This window comes from Acomys russatus, chromosome 7 (assembly GCF_903995435.1).
Source record: "Acomys russatus chromosome 7, mAcoRus1.1, whole genome shotgun sequence".
Taxonomy (NCBI): domain Eukaryota; kingdom Metazoa; phylum Chordata; class Mammalia; order Rodentia; family Muridae; genus Acomys; species Acomys russatus.
This window is the reverse complement of record NC_067143.1, coordinates 6,000,114-6,025,995: the sequence shown is the minus strand read 5'-3', so window position 1 is coordinate 6,025,995 and position 25,882 is coordinate 6,000,114. Positions and strand designations below refer to the sequence as shown.

The 25,882-nt window shown below is 51.0% G+C and overlaps 1 protein-coding gene across 1 annotated transcript in view; it reads right to left on the bottom strand.

The window, feature by feature from the left end:
- Window positions 1-1,094: 1,094 nt before the first annotated feature.
- Window positions 1,095-25,882, bottom strand: part of LOC127191481 (nodal modulator 1) — a 56,023-nt gene continuing 31,235 nt past the window's right edge. The window contains exons 17-31 of the mRNA XM_051148595.1: window positions 24,863-24,926; window positions 23,473-23,568; window positions 20,363-20,581; window positions 20,197-20,279; window positions 19,203-19,362; window positions 18,947-19,073; window positions 16,016-16,129; window positions 15,207-15,334; window positions 13,716-13,857; window positions 8,463-8,546; window positions 6,566-6,676; window positions 5,020-5,121; window positions 3,570-3,689; window positions 1,763-1,855; window positions 1,095-1,485 (exon numbers count right to left, since the gene is read on the bottom strand). Coding sequence (XP_051004552.1) covers window positions 1,354-1,485; window positions 1,763-1,855; window positions 3,570-3,689; window positions 5,020-5,121; window positions 6,566-6,676; window positions 8,463-8,546; window positions 13,716-13,857; window positions 15,207-15,334; window positions 16,016-16,129; window positions 18,947-19,073; window positions 19,203-19,362; window positions 20,197-20,279; window positions 20,363-20,581; window positions 23,473-23,568; window positions 24,863-24,926 — 1,775 coding nt within the window. The 3' untranslated portion in view covers window positions 1,095-1,353. The remainder of the gene's footprint in view (window positions 1,486-1,762; window positions 1,856-3,569; window positions 3,690-5,019; window positions 5,122-6,565; window positions 6,677-8,462; window positions 8,547-13,715; window positions 13,858-15,206; window positions 15,335-16,015; window positions 16,130-18,946; window positions 19,074-19,202; window positions 19,363-20,196; window positions 20,280-20,362; window positions 20,582-23,472; window positions 23,569-24,862; window positions 24,927-25,882) is intronic.

The following is a 25,882-nucleotide window of genomic DNA, read 5'->3' as shown; positions in this document are numbered from 1 at the left end:
TGGGGGGCAGTGGTGGGAATGGAACTCAGCCTTGTGAATTCGACATAAGCACTCTACCAGCTAGCTGAGCTGTACTCTCCGGCCCTCTCACACTGGACACTTCAGCGACTCACGGATGGCGTGCCATAGAACTTTTGTACCATTCGTAGCCCAGCTGATAGAAAAGTCCACCTACCATGGGACACTGGTGCTGTCCCCATCCCTCCAGCAAATGGAGGACATCAGACAGAACAGGACATGCAGTAATTCCAAAGGGACTGAGAAAGAAGCTGAGCCAACACCAAGGATGACCAGAGAGCGACATAGCGAAGCTGTCCCTAATGGCCACAGCGGGACAGAGCCCACTGACCTTTGACTGTCTCTCAGAAGCTTTTAACCTTTACACTGTCATTAAAAGCCCCACCAACATTTTAGGAGGACATTCCGTGTAGTGTCCACTTGGAGTGAGAGTCAGAAACACAGTAGATATGGAGTATGTCTTGTCTGTCCCAGAGGCTCATGCTGTTCACTGTCACTGGGCAGCAAGCAGGCCCACACGGTGGTCTGTGTCAAGTGGCCAGTGTGCATACCCACACACCCACAGACAGACACACAAACACACACACAAACAGACAGACCATAGAAACCACAAACACACAACAGAAACACTCCAAGAAGCAAAAATACTTTTCAAGTTCAGCACGACAAAGTCTTTCTGGCATCTCTAGGACAAAGAATATCTGTCCTGAGGACCACAGTGAGCACGAGAGCAGCCACAGGCTGACCATGCCACATCCCCAAGGCCCCGGCCTCCGACACTGGGGCTGAAGGCGCACCCGCTCTGTCTGCACCCCACACTATGCCAGGCCCCTGAAGAACTGGATCTGAGATGAGCTACGACACAAATGAGTGGGTGACTTTATTCATTCCTGCTCTTGACAGACCCTTCTGGTGTGCACAGACAAATGTGCTGCAGTGTCTGGCAGGGGCCTCGAGTGCAGAGGAAGTTTGGGGAGAGTCCAGAAGGTTCTTGGCAGACAGAGGCCATGTTTACTGAACTCTTCTTGCAAACAAATGTGGAGGATTAGGATTACTTTCTCACGCCAACAGCTTGACTTAAATACTTCTTTGACAAAAAATAATAATAATAAATTATCTCCAACTCAGAAAATAAATTGTGTTCAGCAGGGTGACAGGAGGGTCCGTTCGTCGCATTGCACCACAGGGCTACACAGGACAGGCAGGCAGGACACCAACAGAGGGGGCCCAGGGCCCGGGGCCTGCCTGAAGTGAGCAAATATGTATGCGCCTCTGTTCCCAGGCAGGTGGCAGCCCTGGCCATGCCATCTGCGGGGGACAGGACCTCCTTCCTCCTCACGTGCGCCTGGTCTTCTGTTTCTTGGTTTGTCTCTTCATGTCGTCTGGGCCGCTGCTGTCGGAGGCCGCCTGGCCAAGTGCTCGGACTCCCTGAAGACGACTCGTCAGCTGCAGCAGCAAAGGAAGGAGCTAGAAGGAGAGAGACCGTGGGCATCAGGTTGGCTCTGTGCACAGAGGACTGGCAGGGAGGTTTCACACAGAGCGGGTAACTCTCTCCAGGCCACACCTCCCTAAGGATCAGAAATGATGTCACTGGAGTTAATACTCCTGGAAGGAGGTGTAGAGAGCCTGGGGGCAGCGGCCTGGTCCCCTTCAACCTTAGCCTTCTGTAGCTTCTGTGACCCGGGCACCCTCTTGTGCTCTGTCTCCTGACCCCTGCCTTCCCAGGAGGCCTCGGCTTCCCTACCTTGTCGTGGTTGTAGCCGGCCAACAGGAGCAGCAGCGTCAGGGGCAGGGCGATGTAGGACCCCTGTGCAATGTCTTGCTCAGGGAGCTTCTTCTGCAAGAGAGCCGCGAGGCCTCGTGAGTCCTCACCCCTCAACCGCTGCCACCACATCACAGCTCTAGCCCACGCTGATGCCCAAGGTTACCCCGAGTCCCGTGATAGTCAAAAAGAAATGAGCGGGGTGTGGGTGTGCATCGCCTGAGTCCTCCAAAACCCTGAGACTCAGATCTGGAACTCAGGCACAAGGAGGCCCCAGAGACCGAGGGCTGTCTTACTGTCACAAACGAACTCACTCTGGCTGCAGATGACCTGGAACCTCCAGCTCTACCTCCTGAGTGCCCAGATTAAAGGCATGTGCCACCGTGCCTGGCTGATGGCTGTGCTGGACAAGGCCTCTACCAGCAGGGCTCCGTCCCTGCACACCCCTGACTTAGCAACTCTACTTCAGTCAGTGCCAAACACAGATTGACAAAAACTCAAAAGCACGCATACTCGCAGGAACAGTGCCACCAGGGGATGAGCTGGACACCCTGTAATGTCCTCTGTTGAGACTTGTCCCATTTGAGACCGATGTGGCATACTGACAGAACGGTCAGGGGAAACCGCTTTTAGGAGGTGATTAAGTAGTAAGGGAAGAGCCTTCATGAACAGGGTCAGCGCCCTCATAAGTCAGGCCGAGAGGGACTATGCAGCCATGTGCAGTGTGAGTCAGCTCCAGGCACCATTTATGGAGCCGAGTGGACCCAGGCACTCACGGCCTCTGACAGCAGAATCTCAAATCCCGGCCTCTAGGACTACAAGGAACAGTTGCTGTTTCCAGTTACACGGTCTAAAGTCGATTTTTAGTATCCTGAACAGACTGAGCCACATGGTACACACCCCTGCCACGAGAACAGTGCAGCTACAAAGTCTAGTGCTCCGCAGGCATCTTGAAGAAACATAAAAGTTCTTACTTTACTCAGAAGCAATGGCCAACACTGTAGCTGCAAGGTAAGGCTTCCCTTTTTAAAAAGAATGTTTTACATTTACTTTGTGTGTGTGTCTACGTGAGTGCATGTCTGCACGTACCATGCACGGGTGCAGTCAGAGGATAACTGTGGGGGTTGTTTCCCTCCTTCTACCTGAAGACAGGTCGCCAGGCTTGGTGGGAGTGCCCTGAGGCGCTGGGCCACCTCACTGGCCTGGCTTCTCTGGTAATGCTGTCTCTGGGAGATCCACCCTCAGCCTGAGCTTGGGCCTGGAGCCCATCTTTTCCATCACTGACGCCTGTTGGGGTCACAGTGGATCTACCACGCACAAGCCCCCAGACCGACCTAAATGATCCCCTGAATGGAGAACATACACCCCAGCTCAGATGGACAGTGAAGGCGCCTGCTCTAGGGGCTGATAAATTGACCAGGCTCTTCAGCCATGCACTGATGAACTTATTCCGGCTACTGCATCCGTGCCTGCTGGCGTTTACACTCGTGTCCTCCGCTCTGCCTGTGAAGCCGCACTAGCTGCCACATGCTGGGGTGTCCTAAATGGAGGGATGCAATGCCTCTGGTCATAGGAAAATGGTGTCCCCGCCCCTCATGTCCCAAGCCACTGAGGCAAGCAATTCTGCCAGCTCCCAACTCGTTTCCTGACAGCAGGTACCAACGCGCAGAAAGGAGGCAAGGGGCCCAGGGAGAGGCAAGATGCGGAAATGACCTGGAGGTCAGGGGAGGTTCCCACAGATGCTCACACTCCCATCTACTGAATCCTCTTTTTCAACTTCAGCTCTTACCGTGGGACTGAAAACCAGAGTGACGTGCTTGTGGTAGCCCACTGCGGTGAAGGAAACCTGCGGCAGGACGTAGTCGTACTGGGATCTGGGGAGCGTGGAGTCCAAAGCCACGACGTAGTTCTGTAGGTGTAGGACACGGCTGAGGCGACGCAGGGGACACGTGGCAGCCACGCACAGCACTTTACATTTGTGAACCCCCGAGTCAGTGTGTCCACCCCAGGGTCACCAACTTTCAGACTGTAACAGGCACAGTCTCGGCGGCTCTGGGCCTGCGCCTTCCGATAAGGCTGTCAGGGCCGTGGTCCGTCCTTATGACATTCAGCCTGGGTGAGTTCGGTTCTTTAAGGACGGGCTTCAGGAACCGCATGGGCTCTGATGAAAGAGGGGTGCACTGGGAGCCAGCGCTAGGAGGAAGTGAGGCTGGGGGCTCAGAGTGTGACTTAACTGGCTCCTAAGGGGGCAAGTTCTAGAAAGTAGCACCTCCACAATGGCCGTGAAGACTGAGGCCTACGTGTCACACGGCAATACCATGTGGACATAGTGGACAGCACCCTTGGTGACAGCCAGGAGTTTACACACAAAGGGTGCCATGCAGCAGCCCCACGGGGCAGTATGGAGCTACGGGAGAGAGCACTTGAGAACAGAATAGCCCCAAGCTAAAGCCATTGAACCCGAACTCTCTGCTAACCCTGTCAACTGAGCTGACAGAGTCAATAACTGCCCGTGGCTGGGAACTACGCACCGTGGGGTGGAGGGCAGACCCGGACCAAAGCTCAGAAAACACCGAGTGGGAGAACTTAAGAGACCTGCTGTAACTGCCAAGCACAGAGAACGGGGTGCCAGGCATGTGTGAGGCCCTGGCCCTACCCTCAGCAATAGGGGAAAACTGAATAGCACGAGACCGGCCGCATGGGAGAGAAAGAAGGAAGTGCATCATGAGACCCGGGGGGGCGGGGGGGGGAGGTGGCAGGGGGGATGCGCAGAAGCTAAGAGTAAGGGATGCCCAGGTTCAGCGGGGCCATGAGCAACAGCTAGGCAGATGTAATGAAGGAGCTGACGACAGGGAGCAGGTGAAGGACAGATTCTCCTCTGAGCAGCACAGCCTACACACAGCGTACAGAACAGCAGCAGCTCTGACTCAGCAGTCACTGCACTTAATGTGCATGCACTTCCTCATACTGAAAAAGCCCCAAAGGAAACCAAGTAATACCCTCCACCCCTTATTTCTGGGTGCTGGGATTCTATCTGGTGGTTTTAATTTTTTTCCCAACATCTCCTGCTAACAATATGTATTACTTTTGTAAATAGAAAAACAGCGAATTGAGAGGCCGCCCCTGTAGACCCCACCCTCCTTGGACTGGGGCAAACATTTATTTTTGCAGAGCGGTGCTTAGACTAAGAAGTAAGCGCGCGTCATGCATTAGGCCCAAGTGCCCGAGCCTGGCTTTACCTCGCCGTCGCGGAGCAGCGGTGGGAAGTGGAAGAAGAGTGACTGGCCCAGCGACACCGTCTGGATGGGGTTGTCCAGGTTCTCACTTCTATAGAGCTTCACCTGGGGGCAGAAAGGAAGAGGGACAGCTTCTGACCTGCGGTGACTTCAGTTCATACCGGGACAGCCGCCCCCTCCCAACACGCCTCAGGCCCAAGACTCCGGTGAGCAGAGAGGCAAGTTCAGGAAGACTCCAAACAGTCAGCCATGCCACCAGAGTGAAAAAGAACAGCTTCGGTGTGCCGAGCGTTGCAGTGAGCACTTGATAAGCAATGTCACCAGTCCTAAGGACAAAACAGCATCCTTCCAGAGAGCTGAAGACACCCAGGGCCACACATACTTACCATGAGGCAGTGTCAGCCTCACCCAGCTGTGGCACTCTCTGTGTGACCAAACTTACTGGGACCCGAACTACAAGTGAGCTCTGGCTCCTGCAGCCACTTCCCAGCAGGCTCTGCGCTGCTCTGCAGGAACACTGGCCATTCTCTCTACCACGCTCCAGGGAGCAGGAGCGACCTCAGCCCTGGACCACATCAGAGGCTAAGGCCGGAGCATGTCTGTGCTCTTTGGCCGTATACAGCTTCGCAGGTGAAATTTAATTAATTGGCTACGCCGAGAAATAGGTGATTTAGCTGACTCTGATTTCTAGCTTTTCTAGAAAATAGAAAAGTGATTTGAATCCTGAGCCAAAATTCTGGCATGGCGACAACCAGGTAGAGCCAGGCCCGGTGCCGTCCTCACCCTTGCATGCATACACAGAGACACACACAAACACACCTGGCGAGAGTGTGGCTGTTCTGCGTCCCCACACTCACCCTCAAGGCATTCTGACACAACCTACCCACCGCACACATGCACAGTTGCTATCCTGGTCCCCACTATGGGTGCCCAGAGCCAGTCAGAGGCCACGTGCCCCCTCACTGGGCCAATATTACGCTGTGTTCTAAGCATTTGCCCAGATCCCAGCACAAACCATTAACCCCTCCAAGACATCACTGGCCTTTTTATAGAAGTTCTATATTTCCTGTGGATTTTGTCAGAGCTGAGAGAAAAGTTCAGGTCACCATGGCCAAGGTTCTGGCTTTAAAGGCAAGAACCAAGGGACGTGGGGGTGGTACGCATGGCCAAGACAGTGAGATAAGCAGCACCTAGACTGCCTGCCTCAGGCCACACTCAGCACCCATGGCCTGATGAGGTACACTGTGCACAACTATCCTTCAGGGGACGCTCCACTGAGCCCAGCCTTCCTGCTCCACTGAGCCCAGCCTTCCTGCTCCACTGCCACCTGCCAGACTGAGGCTGATAGCTGGTCTCTCACCCCATCACTCGACAATCAGCTCCAAAGCCAGGTGTGACAGCTGTTTGTTACATCTTAACCTCCACCTGCAGCAGGCAGCTGTCTGGCCAGCTCCCTCTGTGGCAAGCTAAAGCCAGAGCCAGCTGGGACAAACATCTCTACTGCTGACTCTGGGAGGATAAACTCTTGCCTCTGAAGGTGCCATCTTACCCACAAAGTAGAAAGATACTCGGAGGACGTGATTACGTTTCCACTCAGGTCAAACTGGTTGATCTGCCGGAAAACTATGATGTTTACGTCATCCACGTCATTGTTCCCAACCTGGAGAGAGAGAGAGCGCCACATTGAGCAGAATGTGGGAACTGGTTCCCATCCTAGAGAGTGGATGGGTCTGCCCAAGGCACACACAGCAAGCAACGGCTCTGCCTGGCCCACAGACACAGCAGTACACCAGTGTGGCGTTTATTTTCTAAGTTTTTGCTACTTGCAAACATATTTTAAAAGCTCATCTGGCAGCCCCAGCTGAGCAGAGCCCCAGCTGTCCATGCCCACACCAGATGCAGAGAGCAGAGCGGTCACTTCTCTCTCAATCCGCCTGACTCTGTACAGCCTACACTGCTGCCCGAGAGCCTGGCCTGAGTCAGCACAACATGAAAAGTAAATCACGAAACACTCTGGCCACCAATCCAGTCCCCAGGTCAGCAAGGCCCACAGGGCCCATCACTCTGCTCCAATTGCCTCACTTTTCGGAACTTGACAGGCAAGGTCCACCCCCCACCCGCCCCACCCCCGTCTAGCCAGAGAGAAGAACACCACTTTAATGGCTGAAGCTACTATAGGCCCTAGAGGGGAACCCACTACGGTTATTCTACCAAGGAGTCATGTTGCCAAACTGCCCTCTCAATACTTATGTTTATACCTACAGATTTGAGCCGCTCTCAGCATTGGCCAGGGTGGTTGATTTCTGCAGTGGACAGTGGTCCACACAGAGGCTCATGATTGGCCAAAGGACTGAGAATAGTGACTGTGAGTGCCTCATGTTTAGATGGGACATCTGCATCAACCCACCACCTCCAAGACTCAGGGGACACGGGAAAGAACGTAAGATGGTAAGGGGAGCTGTGATGTGCTGTCTTCCAGACATGAGCTAGCTAGTGCTTTTATGAGCTCAGCAGCTGCGAACACCACAAGGCAGCTAAAACTGCTGCATAGATAGAGGGGAAATTATGAATCCCAAGACCTGACTCAGGAGCTACAGGCACTTAACAGCTCCTGGGGGAGAGGAGAGTCATTTTCCTTTGGGGGTGTGGCCACTGGCAGGCAGCCGCTGGTGCAGTAGCCACACCTGCATGTGTATATGGAGAGCACTGACTCATTGGGTCGATGAAATATAAAATGAAGACATGAATTTGAGAGGGGATGTTGAGGGAAATTTGGAGAGAATTACAAAGAGGAAAGGAGGTGGGTGGATATGATTAAAATACGTTGTACATAGGTACAAAATTCTCAAAGAATAAATTTAAAAATTAAGTAATTGAGTTATTGGGTTTTTTGGTTTTTGAGACAGGGTTTCTTTGTGTAGCCCCAGCTATTCTGGACTCACTCTGTAGACCAGGCTAGCCACCTGCCTCTGCCTCCCCAGTAATGGGGTTAAGGGCATGTGCTACTACTGTCTGGATAAATACTTAGGTGTTTTGTTTTTAAAGAACCTGTCCTAAAGGCTGTGGAGATGACTTAGTGGATAAAACTCTTGTTGCACAAGTGCCAGAACTGGAGTATGGATCCCCAGAACCTATGCAAAAGAGGTGGGCATGGCGGCCAACCTGTAATCCCAGTACTCAGGAAGTGGACACAAGGGATCCCCAGGGTAGGCGGGCTGGCCAAGCTAGCTGAATCTGTGAGCTACAGGATCCGAGAGAGACCCCACCTCACTAGATAAAGTAGAGAGCAATCAAGGATGACGCATGACATCAACCCGTGGCTTCCACACGGATACACACCACACACATACACAAAACAGAGGCTACTCATAAGGACGCTATTGACAACCCCACGGTGGCAGCACTAATCGGAAGCCACAGCCCGTCGTGGCAGGAGTGATGCTTACCTCGATCACCCGATGGTGGGGCAGTGCCCGCTCGATGTGGTCATTGCCTTCTGCCTTCAGCTGCACGTGGTACATACACCCTGGCTACAGAGATACCAGTTGTTACTTCTCTATAAAGTCTGTCACATGTGGCTTTGGTACAAGTGGTCATCACATAGGACATCTCTGTCCTCCCATTTCCCGATGTGCACCCATCCACTTTCCAAGGAGAACGATAGTGACAAGACTCCATTAGTGCTGTGATCCCTCTGATTTCCTGACTCACAGAAGGTTCAGTGCGGCTCGTTTCCTGATCACGAGCATTTTGCCCTGACTGTTAGCCCCTTCCTTCCTCTGTGCTCTCCCCACCCTCGACCTGTACATGTGTCCAGTGACAGCTGGAACCACACTGCTGATCCTTACGATGGACAGGATCTCTGGTAAGCAGGATTTGAGGCTGTTTTTCTTAAAAAAAAAAAAAAAAAAAAAAAAAATTAAATGTTCTTATTTATGTTTGTTTTAATGTTAAATTTTAAAAAAAGATTTATCTATTTATTATATATATAGTGCTTTACCCTGCATGCACACCTGCACACCAGAAGAGGGCACCAGAAATCATTATAGATGGTTGTGAGCCACCATGTGGTTGCTGTGAATTTAACTCAGGACCTTTGTAAGAGAAGCCAGTGCTCTTAACTTCTGAGCCATCTCTCCTGCCCCTTTACTGCTCAAATTTACAGGATATTATTATGGTCACAAAAGATATTATTGGAAAAGCTGTGCTATCAACTTTCAGCCACCAGCAGCAGCACAGCTCTAGGATCACGCACGCTCTAAGGCACTGGCTAAGGTGTCTGAGTGCCTCTAGGGGGGGGAAACCCAGGTCCAGCAGGCCTTTTTAAACCAGCACAGACTGGCGAGCAGAGCTCTGGGCTCCTCCTGCAGGCAGCTGAGCATAGCTATCTGCCGTAGGCAGAGTGAGGAGCCTCGAGCATGCACAGCAGCCTCTGGGCCATCTTCCCTGTTAGGGTCAAGTTCGTTTATGAAGAACACAAGAGATCTTTCCAAAGACAATAAATCTTTTACTTAGAAAAATAAAACCAGCTGGGCAGTGGTAGCGCATACCTTTAATCTCAGCACTTGGGAGGCAGAGGCAGGTGGATCGCTGTGAGTTCGAGGCCAGCCTGACTACAAAGTGAGTCCAGGACAATCAAGGCTACACAGAGAAACCCTGTCTCGGAAAAAAAAAAAAAGAAAGAAAGAAAGAAAACCACTATGGTAAAGATGTCCCACAGACCCCCGACATTACAACACAACCCCAATGCTATTGGTTGCTTTATACAAGTCAATGGTAAAAGCCCATTGCTAAGATATCACACACTTACATCACAGAACGTGGCGAAATCCAGCTGGTACTCACCCAGAAGCTTTATCCTTACTGGCTAGCATTATTAGGGCTGGAAGGTGCTAAGTGTACTAACTACCGGAGGAGAAAAGTAACTGTCAGTCCCACCTAACTCCAAACCCTGCAGTGTACAATAATAACCTGTGTGCAAGATGTGCCCACTGGGGAAATAGTGGAGCTAATGTCATAGGAGTAACCAATCACCTTTTCAAATTTTATTTTATTTATTTTGGATTTAAGGCCTGCTCCACAAGACGGAGCCCACACCTGACACCAGGGGAAGCCTACTATTAGTGAGCCAAATAAACAGAGCAGTGAAATGACTCCTGATGACCTGTGACTACAGCCACGGCTCCATGCCTCACTGGCCACTTCTTGCTGCAGATGTTAACTAACATGGAAGTCCACAAGTGGATGACGTGCAGAGTAAGAGACTCAGGGGTGCTCGGTGCCCAGGGCCTCTGCTGAAGAGGGGGCAGGAAGACTGAAGAAGATAGAAGAGCCAGGGTGGGAGATGACTTCAGGGAAAAGCGTTTTCTAGATACAACAGTGAACTCTGGGAGCGTGATAGCATGTGCTACAGCTTCAGCGGCACAAAAACCCAGCGTGAAGGAGGCACAAGCACAAACACACGCATCGCCAGAAGCTATGTGTAACCGAGGGTTTCTGAGGGAGGGGAAAATCCATTTACTTCAGCCAAGTGATATTGGAGTGTGTAGCAACCACACTCCAGCGCAGGCCCTGGGCCCGGGAGTGCCAGCCAACACAGATGGAATCCCATGTTTGATTTCAGCTTTTTTGTTTGGTTGGTTGGTTTTTGAAGAGAGAAAAAGAACCTAAAGCTGGGTGAGTAGGAAGGTAGACAGGACCTCGGGGGAGTTGGAGGAGGGGAAAGGATATTAAAATACTGTGTATGAAATTCTCAAAGAGTAAATAAAAACATTATTAAAAATAAACAAAACACTGTGAAGCCAGTTAAAGGTAAGAGCACAATTAGACAAGTGGTCAGTCGGGCCTGGATGTTCCAGTTAAACAGTTATTTGCACCTTGAGGGGAAGAGAAGATGGAACTACTAAATCTGGAAACAGTGGCTGCTGGCGCTTGTCCCAGGGCCAGGGCCACGCTATAGTCAGCATGTGACCGTCTCAGCGCTTGGCTAGCTGTTCCACGGATTCACCTACAGCCTTTGGCGACTGTGCTCCAGTTATGTCAACTTTACACAAGCTACAGTCATTTTGGAAGAGAAAACGCCTTCATCAGACTTGCCTGGAGGCAAGATTGTAGAGCATTTTCTTTTCCTTTTTTTTTTTTTTTTTAATTAAACATTTTATTTAACTTTAATTCGTGTGTGAGAGTGTCAGATCTTGGAGTTACAGAGAGTTGTGAGGTGCTATGTGGGTGCTGGGAATTGAACCCAGGTCCTTTGGAAGAGCAGGTAGTGCTCTTAACCACTGAGCCATCTCTCCAGCCCTGTAGTTGGAGATCAGTGGTGTCCCACCTACCCCCCTGGGCTGGTGGTCCTGGGGTCTATTAGAAAGCAAGCCATGGGAGGCAAGCCAGTCAGCAGCACCCTGTATGGCCTCTGCCTCAGCTCCTGCCCTGTTTGATTCTTGCCCTGACTTCCTTTGATGATGAACAGTGATATGAGAACGTAAGTGAAACAAACCCTTTCCTCTCCCACCTGATCTTGGTCATGAAATACCATAACTGAGAGAGCAGCCATGCCTTTTTACAGATGCCCGAACAGGCACCCTGGCCAGCAAGGTGGAATGAGCAAATGCAGCCAGGGGTCACTAAAGTGGAGTTGAAATCCTCAATCTAAGGCGGCATCTCCTGCTCCCTCAGTCCTCCAGAGAAGGGCAGACCACTGGAGACTTACAGCTGGCACCTGTCAGGCCCTCCATGTGGAGGCTCACACTGCCTCCAGGAGCACCCCCCCGCCCCAGGCCGCCGCCAAGCCACTGCAGGAACACCAGTAAATCAATACCATCGAGGGAGGGGAAGCTGTGGGGAGCTCCAGGGGCACCATGGAGAAGGAAGCTATGAAGGAGGCTATGTTCAGTTTAATTAAATCAAGTGAGTTAACTGGTCATTTCCAGCAAGGCAGGCCAGCAGGAACTTGGAGGAACAAAGGACATAAAATTGTCACTATGAAACTATTAAAACGAAGAAAGTCGAGCATACCCAAGGGAGCAGAGTGGGGTCAGCCAAGAAAAGTGCAAAACTCCAAGGCCTGGCAGGCGGTAGCGCACACCTTTAATCCCAGCACTTGAGGAGGCAGAGATGGGCAGATAGATCTCTGTGAGTTCAAGGCCAGTCTGGTCTACAGAGTGAGTTCCAGGACAGCCAGGGCTACACAGAGAAACCTGTCTGGAACCTCACTACCAAAAAAAAAAAAAAAAAAACCACAAAAAAACAAAAAACAAACAAATGAAAAACAAATAGCCTCAAGCTCCTTGTCCAGGGAGGCCCACTGAGGAAGGCTCTGCATCATTAACCACTTACTGACCAGGCAGCACTCTGTGGCTTAGCTGTGTTAACTCATACAGCCCTCAGCCACGCTGCCGGGGCCAATATTCTCACCTCACTGTACATGTGACCAATACACAAAGTCCTTGTTGGGACTTTGTAAACACCCAATGAGCAGATGAACATACAAACAACTTAAATTCCAGGCAGAAGACACCATAGACCCACAGCCAAATGTCAGGGCTCAGTGGCCACAGGAATAAGTGGCCCCTTTGTGCTATACAGTTATGACATGAAGTTTTTTTTTTCCTTAACTAATTGACATCTGAAAATTCAGGAACTGGGGTTGGAGAGAAGGTAGTTAAGAAGTTTGTTTGTTTGTTTGTTTGTTTGTTTGTTTTGTTTTGTTTTTGGAGACAGGGTCTCTGTGTAGCCTTGACTGTCCTGGACTCGCTTTGTAGACCAGGCTGGCCTCGAACTCACAGTGATCCGCCTGCCTCTGCCTCCCAAGTGCTGGAATTAAAGGTGTGCACCACCACGCCCAGCGGTAGTTAAGTTTTGCCAACAAAATATGATCTGAAAATTTCTACCCACTTGGCGATGCTGTCTCTACTCATAGCCGTCATAACCTGGAGTTGAGTGACAGACCTGTACCTATGCCATGCCCTCCAGTGCTGACACTACCCCCTAAAGTTTGCCCAGCGCCTTGTCTGGCCCATGTGCCTTGGTTTCATGGCCCTGGCACAAGCCACAAGCTCTAGCACTGGGAAAAGCTATGCCAATCCTCCTTTTAGAGGCTTTATTTTCCCACAGACCAAAGCAAGCATGTGGGCAAAAGACACCCTGATAGCTAAAACAGGGGCGTGGTACAGGGAGTCTAGAGTCTGCACCACCTGCCTACTGCCCAGGCTATCCCACCAAGATGCCACTGACAGAACGGAAAATACCCAACAAAACACAGCCTAACAGAAAGGGGAAAACACCCAACAAAACACACAGCCTCACAGAAAGGGGAAAACACACAGCCACACAGAAAGGGGAAAACACACAGCCTCACAGAAAGGGGAAAATACCCAACAAAACACAGCCTCACAGAAAGGGAAAACACCCAACAAAACACACAGCCTCACAGAAAGGGGAAAACACACAGCCACACAGAAAGGGGAAAATACCCAACAAAACACAGCCTCACAGAAAGGGGAAAACACACAGCCACACAGAAAGGGGAAAATACCCAACAAAACACAGCCTCACAGAAAGGGGAAAACACCCAACAAAACACAGCCTCACAGAAAGGGGAAAACACCCAACAAAACACAGCCACACAGAAAGGGGAAAACACCCAACAAAACACAGCCTCACAGAAAGGGGAAAACACCCAACAAAGCACACAGCCTCACCAGCAGTCCACGCAACCGGAACTTCCCCTCCTCGTCTGTCACAGTGTCTTCTCCGTAGATGCTACAGTCCTTCTGCCCGACAGCTTCCACTGCAACACCCTGCTCCGGTTCTCCATTTAAAGAAGACACCGTGCCATAGCAGCTGGTATGACAAGAGAAGACGGGGAAGGTGGCACCTTCAGCCCTCTGCAGCAGAGTGCCCGTGTTCCCCGATGGTTACACAGGGCAATTCGGCAAACGGGCTCAGTGGGGACACTTGTGCAGCCAGGCCACTCAGTGAGGCCTGGGCCACCTTCAGCAGGCCTTGTTAGCAGAGGGACACGCTGTGCTCCGATCCATTTGGAAGGTCTCTGCAGGAGGCTGTCACGTGGGGGCTGAACTGTTTTCACCCTTGCTAATCTTTAATTTGAAACACTTGATAGGGTAAGTAACTCACGAGGATTTTCGTCTCATCAATTGCCCGAGACGTCCACTTTCTACAGCCCATCTCTGCTCATCCTTCATCCAAAGAGCGTTTGCAATCCGCGTGAGCACACACGCACGTGTGCACTCATGTGATCTGTGCCTATCCTCTCCATCTGCACAGTTAGTGGATAAGCACTCAGTTGGGGTTAGGACTGTATAAAGTTTTCTGAGAGTACTCAGAAGTGGAAATTCTAGACACCTTCAGGAAGGGATGTTGGGGGTCAAGGAGGCAAGAATAGAAACACTGTCATTTATTTATTTATTTGGCTTATTTGGTAGAGTTTTTTGCTATTCTTGTTTTGGTTCCATTTGATTTGATTTTGTTTAGTTTAGTTTTGTTTTTTGTTGTGAGCAGTGGAGCACATCTTTAATCCCAGCACTCAGGAAGGCAGAGACAGGCGGATCTCTGTGAGTTCGAGGCCAGCCTGGTCTATAAAGTTGAGTCCAGGACAGCCACGGATACACAGAAAAACCCTGCCTCAAAAAACCAAAATAAGTAAAAATTTTTTAAATGTCATCATATTTCAAACATTTTTTTGTTGTTGTTGTTTTTGTTTTTCGAGACAGGGTTTCTCTGTGTGGTCTTGACTGTCCTGGACTTGCTTTGTAGACCAGGCTGGCCTTGAACTCACAGCAATCCGCCTGCCTCTGCCTCCCAAGTGCTGGGATTAAAAGCATGCGCCACCACCGCCCAGCTTCAAACATTTTTTTAAACATTAATTTAAGCGAGGCACAAGGCTTCCACAGATTAGCTTTCAAAAAGCATGCTGGTGAGCGGGCAGCAGGCAACATGCTGGAAGGAGAGAAGACACTAGAAGGAGGGTGGAGGTAAGAGGAGACGGACACCCAGAAGGAGGGTAGCAGTCACCTATACATTGCAAAAGGGGCAGAGCCCCCTTTCTCACTTCTACCGTATCCCAAATCGCTCCCCATTCAGTCAATGTAAAGCCCGGGTGGCATTTCTAGATGAGTCCCAGAGCACCCCGCAGCCCCATGCCACCCCCTCAGCCCAGGGAGGTCACATACCTGTAGGCCGTCCGGAAGCCAGTGATGGTGATCCTCAGGTTCTGCCCCTCCTGGACCTCTATCATCTGCGAGGATGGCTCAAAGCGGAACTCCTTCATCATGGGCTTAAAGTAGTACTGGCCAGGACTCTGCCAAGACACAGGCACAAGTGAGATGGCTGCCACACTTCGAAAGACTCAAGGTCACCACGAGGCACGATCAGGTGACAGAGCAGCAGAGCCTCCCAGACACACACAAATGGTGGCCGTATTCCTACATGGCACGTACAGGGAGCTGTTACCACCTTTAGTACCTCAGGGTGCTAAACATCATGAAGAGTCAGAACACCCATAAACAGCCAGGAAATGACTCAGCAAGCAAGTGACAGAGGGTAACTGGAGGCTGGGCGTGCAAAGCCTATGACCTTCCAGGGGCTTCGCAACAGGTCCATGAAGGAGTGACCAGATGTCAACGCATGTACATACACATCCTGAACCCACTAGCCATGGCCTTGAACTCCACCTCCATGAAAACTTGCTACCCATCCCCTTTATATATGAAGTGGACTTTGAATAAGAAACACAAGTAAGTAAGCCACTGTTCCACACACAAAAACAAAACAAAACAACAGGATCTGTGGAAAACAAAGGGCTGCCTAAGGAAAGGGCTGCTGTGGTCAGGCAATTAATTTTACTGTCTTAGTGACAAAGGCATGTAAATGAAAACACTGATCATCACCAGGCGCCCCACACTGCTGTCCTTACACTGCCCAGTCATAACGGGTTACTTGTGCTGTGTCCCCACTAGGGAGTTGTAGAGCGCAGCCTTACCAGGTTTGAGAACGTCAGAATGCCATTATCTTGGGTCAGAAGGTTGGACCGAAACACGCCACCACTGAGGGATAGGAGGACCCCAGGGAGGGGCTGGTCATCTTCCGCTTTAATCTGGAAAGAAAGTAACACCAGGGCAAGGTCAAAGGCAATAAGCAGGAGGGCAGCACTGCCCAAGACAGCAGGTGTCACAGACACGAGGACAAGTCGCAGAGGCCTCCAGCTGATCACCGCTGCCCTTAAATGTTATGTATGGTCCATGTGTAATTTTGCCTAAAAACTACTTTGAAATCTACTTTCTCTCCTAAAACTGTCCTTCTATTTCTCAGTCCTAATGAAATTCACAGTGTAGAGAAGCAGAACTGACTTCTTTAGAGCCTGCTTTGAGAGAAGTAGAAGGTGGGCTTGGAAAGTCATACTTTGGATATTTTACAATGGAGGACCCTGTGGCAATTAGCCTAGGCTTGGATAAAGATGGACAGCACACCTGCTGGTTTGGGATGGGAAGTAAGTCACAGTTTTTCTGTGTTATTTAGTTTCAAGCTATGTTGCTACGACAATCATGTAAACACAATGGCTTTAGCCCAGGGAAATTTATGACTAAACCTTCCCGAGTATTGTTTAAGAAATAACAATCAGGTCATGCTGACCATTGCTGGGAAATTGATTGATTTTTGCTATATGATTTATTGTAGGTTATACAGAACTGTTTGTATTTCTCTGTTGATTTTTAAGTGCTCTATTGATTGTAAAAGATGTGAAAATCATGATGTAATGTGTAATGAAAAAATTGAACTTCACTTTAAATACAGTACTGGGGTTGGCCCAGGAGGAACAGAATAGAAGTAGAAAAATAAAGTTCTCCTAGGCTACAATACCTTTCAGTTTTGCGCCGGAATTTATGCCTGGGCCTCAATATTTCTTTTCTCCTCCATCCCTCAATCTCTCAACAATTAGTTCCTTTAACTAACCGTGCACCAACAGTTGGTCTCTCTGGCCAGCTATTCCCTGCCTGCTCAATTCTCCCTGACCTTGGAACCACCAAGACTTTCTCTTCTCAAAGCTGGTCTATGGGAAGCAGGGAGCCATCTTTTGTCCTTACTTTTAAGGACAGGAACTCTATTCTTCCCAGAAGTAGTGTTGAGAGACTAGTGAGGAAGCTTCCAGCACTTCCTATGGTACACACTTACAGTGCTGGTGCCCTAAGAGACTGAGGGGGTATGCTGGGGTGGCAGAGGAGGTGGGGGCGAGGCAGCAGGGGGTATTACAGAAATGGGAGTCTGTGCCTGGAGCTCTGTAACTTGTTCTCACAGTTGACCTCATTTCTCGCTAGTGCCACTTGTTGCTGTTAACCCATCAGAACATTCCATAGCAGAGGCCAGCAACCCACAGTGGGTGGGCCAGCGGCACACTTTTGTAGTACAAAGGAGGAGACAACACGTAATCCTTCCTCTAGCAGTCAACCACTCGGAATTGCTGTATTGCTTAGAGTCTGAATGTGAGATGTGCCCACAGGCTCCCGGGCCTGCACACTTGGTCCCCAGCTGGCAGGGATGCTTTAGGAGGATGTGTAGGGGCAGGTCACGATGGAGAGTGGGACTTGCCTAGCTTTCCTCTGCTTCCTGATCTGCGGAGACGTGAGCAAGTGGCCACCTGCTCCTGCTGCCACCACGCCTCCCTGCCCCCAACACGGACAGGACCCCCAACACGGATGGGACCCCCACATGGACAGGACCCCCAACCATGAACCTAAACAAACCCTTTCTTCCTTAATTGCCCATGTTGGGCATTTTGCCACAGCGGTACCATAATTATCTCTGCATGGCAAAATAAAGAATTTGGATTTCAGGGGCTAGAGAGATGGCTCAGAGGTTAAGAGCACCACCTGCTCTTCCAAAGGTCCTGAGTTCAATTCCCAGCAACCACATGGTGGCTCACAACCATCTGTAATGTGATATGATGCCCTCTTCTGGCCTATAGGTGTACATGCAGGCAGAACACTGTATACATAATAAAAATTTAAAAATCTAAAAAAAAAGGGGGGGGGGGATTTGGACTTAATTACTATAAGTCCACCCCGCAAACAGCATTTCCGCGGTGATCTCGCTGGCACTTCCCCAGTGGCTGCTGAAGCAGAGTGTGTCTCCTCCTGGTCACTGAATCACACGAATGGCCGTGCATTTGTGTCGTTCTCTTTTTGCTTAGGAGGTTGCTGTGTTCTCGGTCATTCTAGGAGTTCCTTTATGAACTATGTCTCCTCCATGATGCGCACAGCTTTCTCCAGTCTGCATCTCCTCACTCTGGCCTAACACGCACTCAGTCTGTTTGTGACGTGCTTTTCAGAGTCACGCTTAGCCGTTTCCCAGCCCGTGCTGTTGAACCCGCTATGCAAATGACTAGTAGACACCATGGGACACAGAGCAGGTGAGAATGACAGCCTAGGGCCTGGGGAGCGCCTGCCAGGCATGCGCAAAGCCCTGGGCTCCATCCCCAGGACTGCACATGCCTGGGTGTGGGCATGCACGCCTGCTGCTGCAGAACTTGGGAGACAGGAGGACTAGGAATGCAGCGATATATTCCAGTACACAGGGGTTAGAGGCTTAGAGCCCAGTGTGGGCTGGACATCCTGCTTCCGGGGCAAGAAGGGCAGCAGAAACCTGCACAACCACGTGACAGCCAATGTCTCCACAGTGTATCCACGTAAAGGAAGCCAGGCCAGCACCTGGTACAATCCCACTTATATAAACGCTCTGGGAAATGGACACCCACTGACAGACATGGAAGGCATCAGCATCACCATGAAGGACTAGGGGACAGGAAACTTGCTTTTTGGACAGTGGTGGTGGCCGTACGGTGTGCGCTGTGCATGGCTTACAATCATGTACCACCGTGTGCATTACCCTCAGGGAAAAGGCTTTGGAAACACATTACCTCGAAGCTCACACCAGCCAAGGCATAAGCCTTAAAGTCGCCCACTGTTCCTTCCACGGCAGTCAGCACATAGCCCTCCTTCTGCGAGGTCACGGTGTACTCCAGGTCACTGTGTAGGGGGCCAACACTGCAGGGAAGACAGGCAACCACTGCAAAGGGGCTGCAAAGGGCCATCGTTTCCAGCTCGAGAAAGCCCAGCCCTCCGCAGGAAGCTCCCTTCTGGGGCCAGCCAAGGCTTTTCTCATTGGGGCCATACCTGTAGGCACCTCTGTCATCAGTGAAGACGGTGATCAAGGGTGAGCTTGCCCCCTTCTCACTGATGACAATCTCGACCCCCTCCAGCTCCGGGTGGATCTGGCCTTCCAGGAACAAGCCAGCCTTCCCATGGATCTCAATCAGCTTCCCCGGGCAGCTTTCTAAGGAAGAAGAAACAAAAGAACGGGCTGGCGCTACAGAGCCAGCAGACGGTTCAGTTCTACAGGCATGAAGACCTGAGTCTGAATCCCAGGGCACACGCAAAAGGCCAGGTCTAGCCTCGGCACTCGGGGCTGGGGAGACGGTTCAGCTCTACAGGCATGAAGACCTGGGTCTGAACCCCAGGGCACACGCAAAAGGCCAGGTCTAGCCTCGGCACTCGGGGATGATGACAAGAGGACGGCGGGGCTCACTGACCACCAGCCTACCTCCAGGTTCAGTGAGAGACCCTGTGTCAAGAGACAGAGCAAGACACCTGCCATCTTCTGAGGGGTGCTGTCCCACCTCAGACCCAGTGGGAAGATGGCAAGGAGAGCAGAGAACTCGCTAGAAACTCACTCTTCCAACTCTAGACACACACCATACAAACGTTCCCGGAAAAGACCTTCCCACCGCACGAGGGAACGGGAAGGCCCAAACCATTCAGAAGCAGCAAGCTCGAGCACGTGTGGCAAATGGCGACACGGCTCACCCTCTACCTTCTGGATCAGTAAGATCAGAGGAAGACAGGTCCTTCTCCAAAAACACCACCTCACCTATAGTCACAGAAGCTACCTCGACTTAGACCACTCACTCACCCACTCACTCACCCACTCACACACACATACACACACACACACACACACACACACACACATACAGCATACATGCACCCATCTACCAGTGACACCAAGTGTCAAAAGGCTTTTGGGTGCCTTACAGACACGGCTGCACAAATACAGCACAATCCCCATTGAAACACACACAGAGAGAAACAGGCATGAGTGGGCACGTACCTCCACTGACAGTGGCCTCCATGGACGGGGGGTAAAAGAGGAGCTCTTTGGATGAGGGTGTGACAGTGATTTTCTCTCCAGACCTGAGAAGTAAGAATGGTTGAGGTAGGGCTGGTTGGCTCCATCCCTCCGGAAGGCAGAGCGCAGTAGAGACACGAGCACATACCGGGCCCAGTAGGAGAAGTCGTAGGAGAAGGGGCCCTGTAGCTCGTCCACCATCTCCTGCCCAGGAGGCCTGGCCCTGCCTTCCTCAGCCTCTTCTCTGCCGTTCTTCTCCCTCTCCTGCCTGCGGGCCTCAATCTCTGCCAGCTGCTGTTCCCGCCGCAGCTCCTGCGCAGACTTGAGCGGTCCCAGCACCAAGGCCGGCTCGCTGTCGATGGACGACCTGGAGGGGAGACAGGGTTAGTGACGGGCATGGCGCTCATCCTGCCTTGGATGGGAAGTTGAAATCCCCACAACTGGGGACTGGTGAGCAAAAGCCAGGCACCTTACGATGACACCACAGTGGCATAATCTTTCATTTTAAAAACACTAATAATTAGGGGGCTGGAGTGATGGCTCAGCAGCCAGCTGGTCTTCCAGAGGACCTGGGTTTGATTCCAGGACCTTTTGAACTCTGCATACACATGGCACAGGCATACATGTGGGCAAAACATACATAAGCTAAAATAAAAATAAAATAATAGCAGCAGCAGTAATAATAATAATAATAATAATAATAATAATAATAATAATAATATTATTATTATTATTATTATTAGCAAAAAATAAAAGCTGGGGTTGGGAGAGTGTGTGCCTCATGTAAACATGAGGCTCTGAGTCCCCAAACCCACATTTTCAAAAAAGCCAGATATGGTGTCAATATGCTTATAATCCCAGGGCTAGGGAGGCAGAGAAAGATGGACCCCCGAGGTCCCCACCAGCTGGCCTAACCTAATCAGCAAGCTCCAGGCTAATAAGAGGCCCTGCTCCAAAAAAGGCACATGGCTCCCAGGGAACATCTGAGATTGCCTGCTGGCCTCTACACACTTGCACTTGCACCTACATGGATGCACAAACAAAATTATAAAATGAAGTAACGACTAACATCTTGATGTGGCGCAGCAGCAGATGCTAGCAGCACTGGCTGGAATAAAAGACTCTGCAGTAGATGAGACCCTGACGGCTTTCACACAGCACTGATCCATGACCCCGTCCTTTGCCCTCTCACATACCATCCTATCCCTGACCTAGGATAGGATGGTAACGGAAAAGGCCCAGCAGACACAATGCAAGGAGGCGAGCAGCCGCTGAGGGCACAGTGAGTAGAGGGCTGTGGCACAAGGCAAAGAGCGGCAGGAACAGAGAATGCCTGGCCTAAGGTCAGGGTGGAGAGGGGCTCAGGAGAGTGGACAGCGGGGTGACGTCCTTGCTGTTTTAGAGACAGCAAGATCGGAAAACCTGGGACAGAGGACTCACAGAAGGACAGACAGGTCAGAGGACCAGAGGGGAAGCAGGGGTCACACACACACTCCAGCGTCCTGTGTGGGCTCGAGGTGAGCCCAGTGGGAAGTGTGCTGGGGTTTCCAGTACGGGAGGGACAGGTCTCCACCCTGGCCACTGTGTGGAGGCACAGCCAAGACAGAGAGGACAGGAGGCCGCTGTAAAGGCCCCAAAGCACGGTAAGTGGCAACAGTGTGGACAGTGGCAACAGTACTGAACAGGAAGAGATTTGAACACAACTTTACTGTAAAGGCAAAGGTGTGTTGAGGAGCTGGCTGGAACGTGGGGAGCGGAGGACAACGATCAAGGGGCAGGAAAAGGATGCATGGGAGCTGCCACCTCTGAACAAAGGAGACTCCAGAGCAGGTCTATTGATACAAGAGCCCCGGCAGGGTCATGACCCCCGGGAGGGTCCAAGAGGCAGTGCCCAACCAGACACACAGCTCATGCCCCCAACAAAAGGACACCCCTGTCCACCCCCAAAGCTACTCAAGGCATTATAATGAAGACACCAAGCACTGACCTGGAATCCCTGCTGCCAGTGGTGACCCAACAGCAGCAGGGTGAAGGACAGGCCCCCTGCAGTGCTAGCCCCACAATGAGACTCGACAGTGGCCACTTACAAGCCTGTACCCACCCACACTGCCCTGCAGCCTCGCTTTCATGTGCTCAAAGGTCAGACCCAAATGCCGCCACAGGCACGGGTTTCCAGTTCTGTGCTTGCTTCTCCTTGAGACCAGCCATTGCCACAGGGACACTCACACCCTACACGACCCAGGGCCGTGCCCTGATGATGCTCACTGGGACTTTCTGGGCAAGATGGCACGGGTCTTGCATTTCAGCTAGGAAGAATGCTGAGAGGGCAGGCTTACACAGCAAGTTCAGGCCACACTGGACAACTTGACCGAAACTCTGACTCAAAGTGAAAATAGACCTAAGGGCTAGAGGTGTATCTGGCGGTAGTGTGGTCTAGCGGTATCTAGGGGTAGAGTGTCTGTCTAGCATGGGCAAGGGACCAATAAACAAATTGTTCTGTGTTTACTTGTGTACATGTATGGAATGTCTGTACACTTATGTGTTTGTGTATATGTGTATGCAACTATGTGTACATATCTATGTGTGCGCGCGCACATGTACCTGTGTTTATTTGTGTATGTGTGTGGAATGTGTATATACTTATGTGTTTGCGTACATGCATATGTGTCTGTGTGTACATGTCTATGAGTGTGTTTGCACATGTGTGTGTGAGTGTTCCTGGCATCTGTGACAGAGGAGGACAGGAATCTGGCTGGCTGGAGACAAAGCCAACTTCAACTAGAGACAGGGGAGGGAGTTCCTCAGATTTTGATCTGTGTGAGACAGCCACGCTGCCCAAAGTCTGTCACTTCTCGAGAAAAAGTGGGATGTCGGACACACCTCACCTAGCTCAGAACATCCCTCAGCAAGGCCTGCCTCCTAAGTACCTCCTCCAACCTACATAGGAGCCATTTCTACTCTCAAGCCCTTGAGAGAAGATTTAAAGAAAAAGAGGCAATTTTTCTTTTTTAAATCACTAAAACACTTGAATTATAACGAACGATTCTTGGAAGGTTTTTTTTTTTCCTTAGTAAGTATAAAGTATTCAAACAGTTTTAAGAAGCGGACCCTCATACAATCGGGACCCTACTATTGTGTTTTTACAGCTGTGTCACCAGAGTGCAAGAGAGGGAGGCCACTGGTGCGTAACTTAGAGATAAGAGGCCAGCATCCATTAAGGTCTCCCGGGCCAGCAACTCCCGCTCCCTGCTGTCTTACTTGATAGTCACCGTGACATCCATCATTTTGTCGGTGGTGATAGTTCCGAGGACATGGTGTCGAATGGCCGTCAGCGTCAGGATACTGGGCGAAGACCTACACATGAGAGCACAGAGAAGCCGCTAGCAGCAACCCCTACACAGACTCCAAGGGGCCAGAGGCACTGCCGTGGGCCCTCCCTAATACCCTGAGAACACAGCCTGCAGGCGGGGTGAGGAAATGCAGGAAGCCTCACAGGTACAGTGTCCTAATTAGTTTCTTGTCACTTGACACAAGATAGTGATTTCTCAACTCTGGTTGAGAAAATGGTCCAGCCAGACTGGCCTGTGGGCAAGCCTGTTCATTTTCTTGACTGATGATTGACATGGGAGGCCCCAGCTCACTAAGGGCAAGGCCTCCCCTGGGCAGGTGGTCTGGGGAGTGTAGGAAAGCAGGCTGAGCAAGCTAAGGGGAGCAAGCCAGTCAGCAACACCCCTCCATGGCCTCTGCATCAGCTCCTGCCTCCAGGGTCCTCCTCAAATTCCTGTCCTGACTTCCCTTCAAGACTGGGACTAGGACACCTAAGCCAAATAAACCCTTTCCTACCCACGCTGGTTTTGGTCATGGTGTTTATTGGAGCAATAGAAACTGAAGTAAGAAATCCACCAAAGATGCCAAACCTCCCAGGCCTCGCTGATGGGAAGGAACCCTGGCTCAGGCCACCGTGTTTGCATTTTCACAAGTGCGTGTGGGACCTACTGAGAATAAGGAGAGTGGTGTTTTGAGAGTGGAATTGGTTCAAAGACCATATTTTACAGCATGGCCGTCCAGTCTGAGTTTATGGAATTCTATCATTTTAATCGTTACCATTACTATGGGGCGAGCAGAACCCGTGCCACAGAACACACATGGCAGTCAGAGGACAACTTTGTGGAGTCCACTCTCCCCTTCCACCCTGAGACAGTCTCCAGCTCTGGTCTCCAGGCTGGCTCAGCAAACACCTTCACCTAGTGAGCCCTCTTGCCAGCCCATGAATTTTCAGAATTCTAGGAAGGGGAGTCTGACTCCATTTCCTCGCTAACATCCTAATATCATAAAACCTGTATTAGAATTTCACTTGAGCCAGGCGTGGTGGCGCATGCCTTTAATCCCAGCACTCGGGAGGCAGAAGCAGGCGGATCGCTGTGAGTTCGAGGCCAGCCTGGTCTACAAAGTGAGTCCAGGATGGCCAAGGCTACACAGAGAAACCCTGTCTCGAAAAACCAAAAAAAAAAAAGAATTTCACTTAATGCCTAATCTTACCTCCTATAAAAGAAGACAAAAAACCCCAACAGAAATACACCTGTGTGTTCCGAAGCAAAGGAAGAGATGACAGTAGGGCACCCACACAAAGCTGTGTCCCCAGGCTTACGTGTCATAGGTGTAGAAGGCTTGCTCAAACCGGTGGCAGGAGCGAGGGGTGACTTTGTACACACCTATAGAGAGAAAACCAAAAGTCATTCTCTGAGAATAGAAAGCAACGTGTTAGGCGCTTCCTGACACGTGTGCTGGGAAGGCAGCACACCTCACTTGAAAGCTTGAGCATGTCACACAGACTTGGGTGACGGGACTGGAAACACCAGGCAGGCTGCCTTCCTACGTATGCCAGAGACCCCTCCTCCGACAGCCCGCTCAGGAGAGCTCTACAACTTAATGGCCTTTGTGTCTGCACCTGCTCAGACGCAGCCCCCACCCAACCATCCAACAAGGACCAACAAGCGAATCTCTCCTGTGGACCAGACTGAGAGCTCAACCTAAAAGACACTTAACAAGGGCCTCCGGGTAACCACAGCCTCATGGCCTGCAGCACAGGCACCGCAGAACACACTCTGGACATAACCCTGTGGAGAGTAACACCTTGTTAGGGCCTAGACCCACCTCCTGCTGGGGGCATGCAGGCGAAATGAAGATCGAGACAACAGTTTGGTCCCTCTCAGGCTCACTCATCACTACAGAAGCCTCAGGCCCCTTGCTGTTCTCACTGCACAAAGCGGGCCCCAGTCAGAAGGCCCTGGGGACATCATTAGCTCCCCCATGCCACATTTCTGCTGTATTTTCCTCATCAGCCTCTGACTGACCATCTCATGGGTAGCCACCGTGGGGAGGGCAGCAGGCTGGCTAAGCCTCCACTGGGCTGGCCATCTACAGAGAGCATACTGGGTGGCTTGGAAAAACTCCACAGATAATGGCCATAACAAAAGAACAGAAACAGGCCTGGGGCAGGCGGTGCCAGGCAGGCAGTGTGGGTGCCAAATGGTGCAGTCTGTCTGGAAAGGAATTAGCAGTTCCTTATGCGTTACATGTAAATTTACATGTGATTAAGATGGCTCATTCTTAAGAACGTAAATAAAAATTCAAACAGCCACAAAACCACGCACGTGGCTCACAGCCA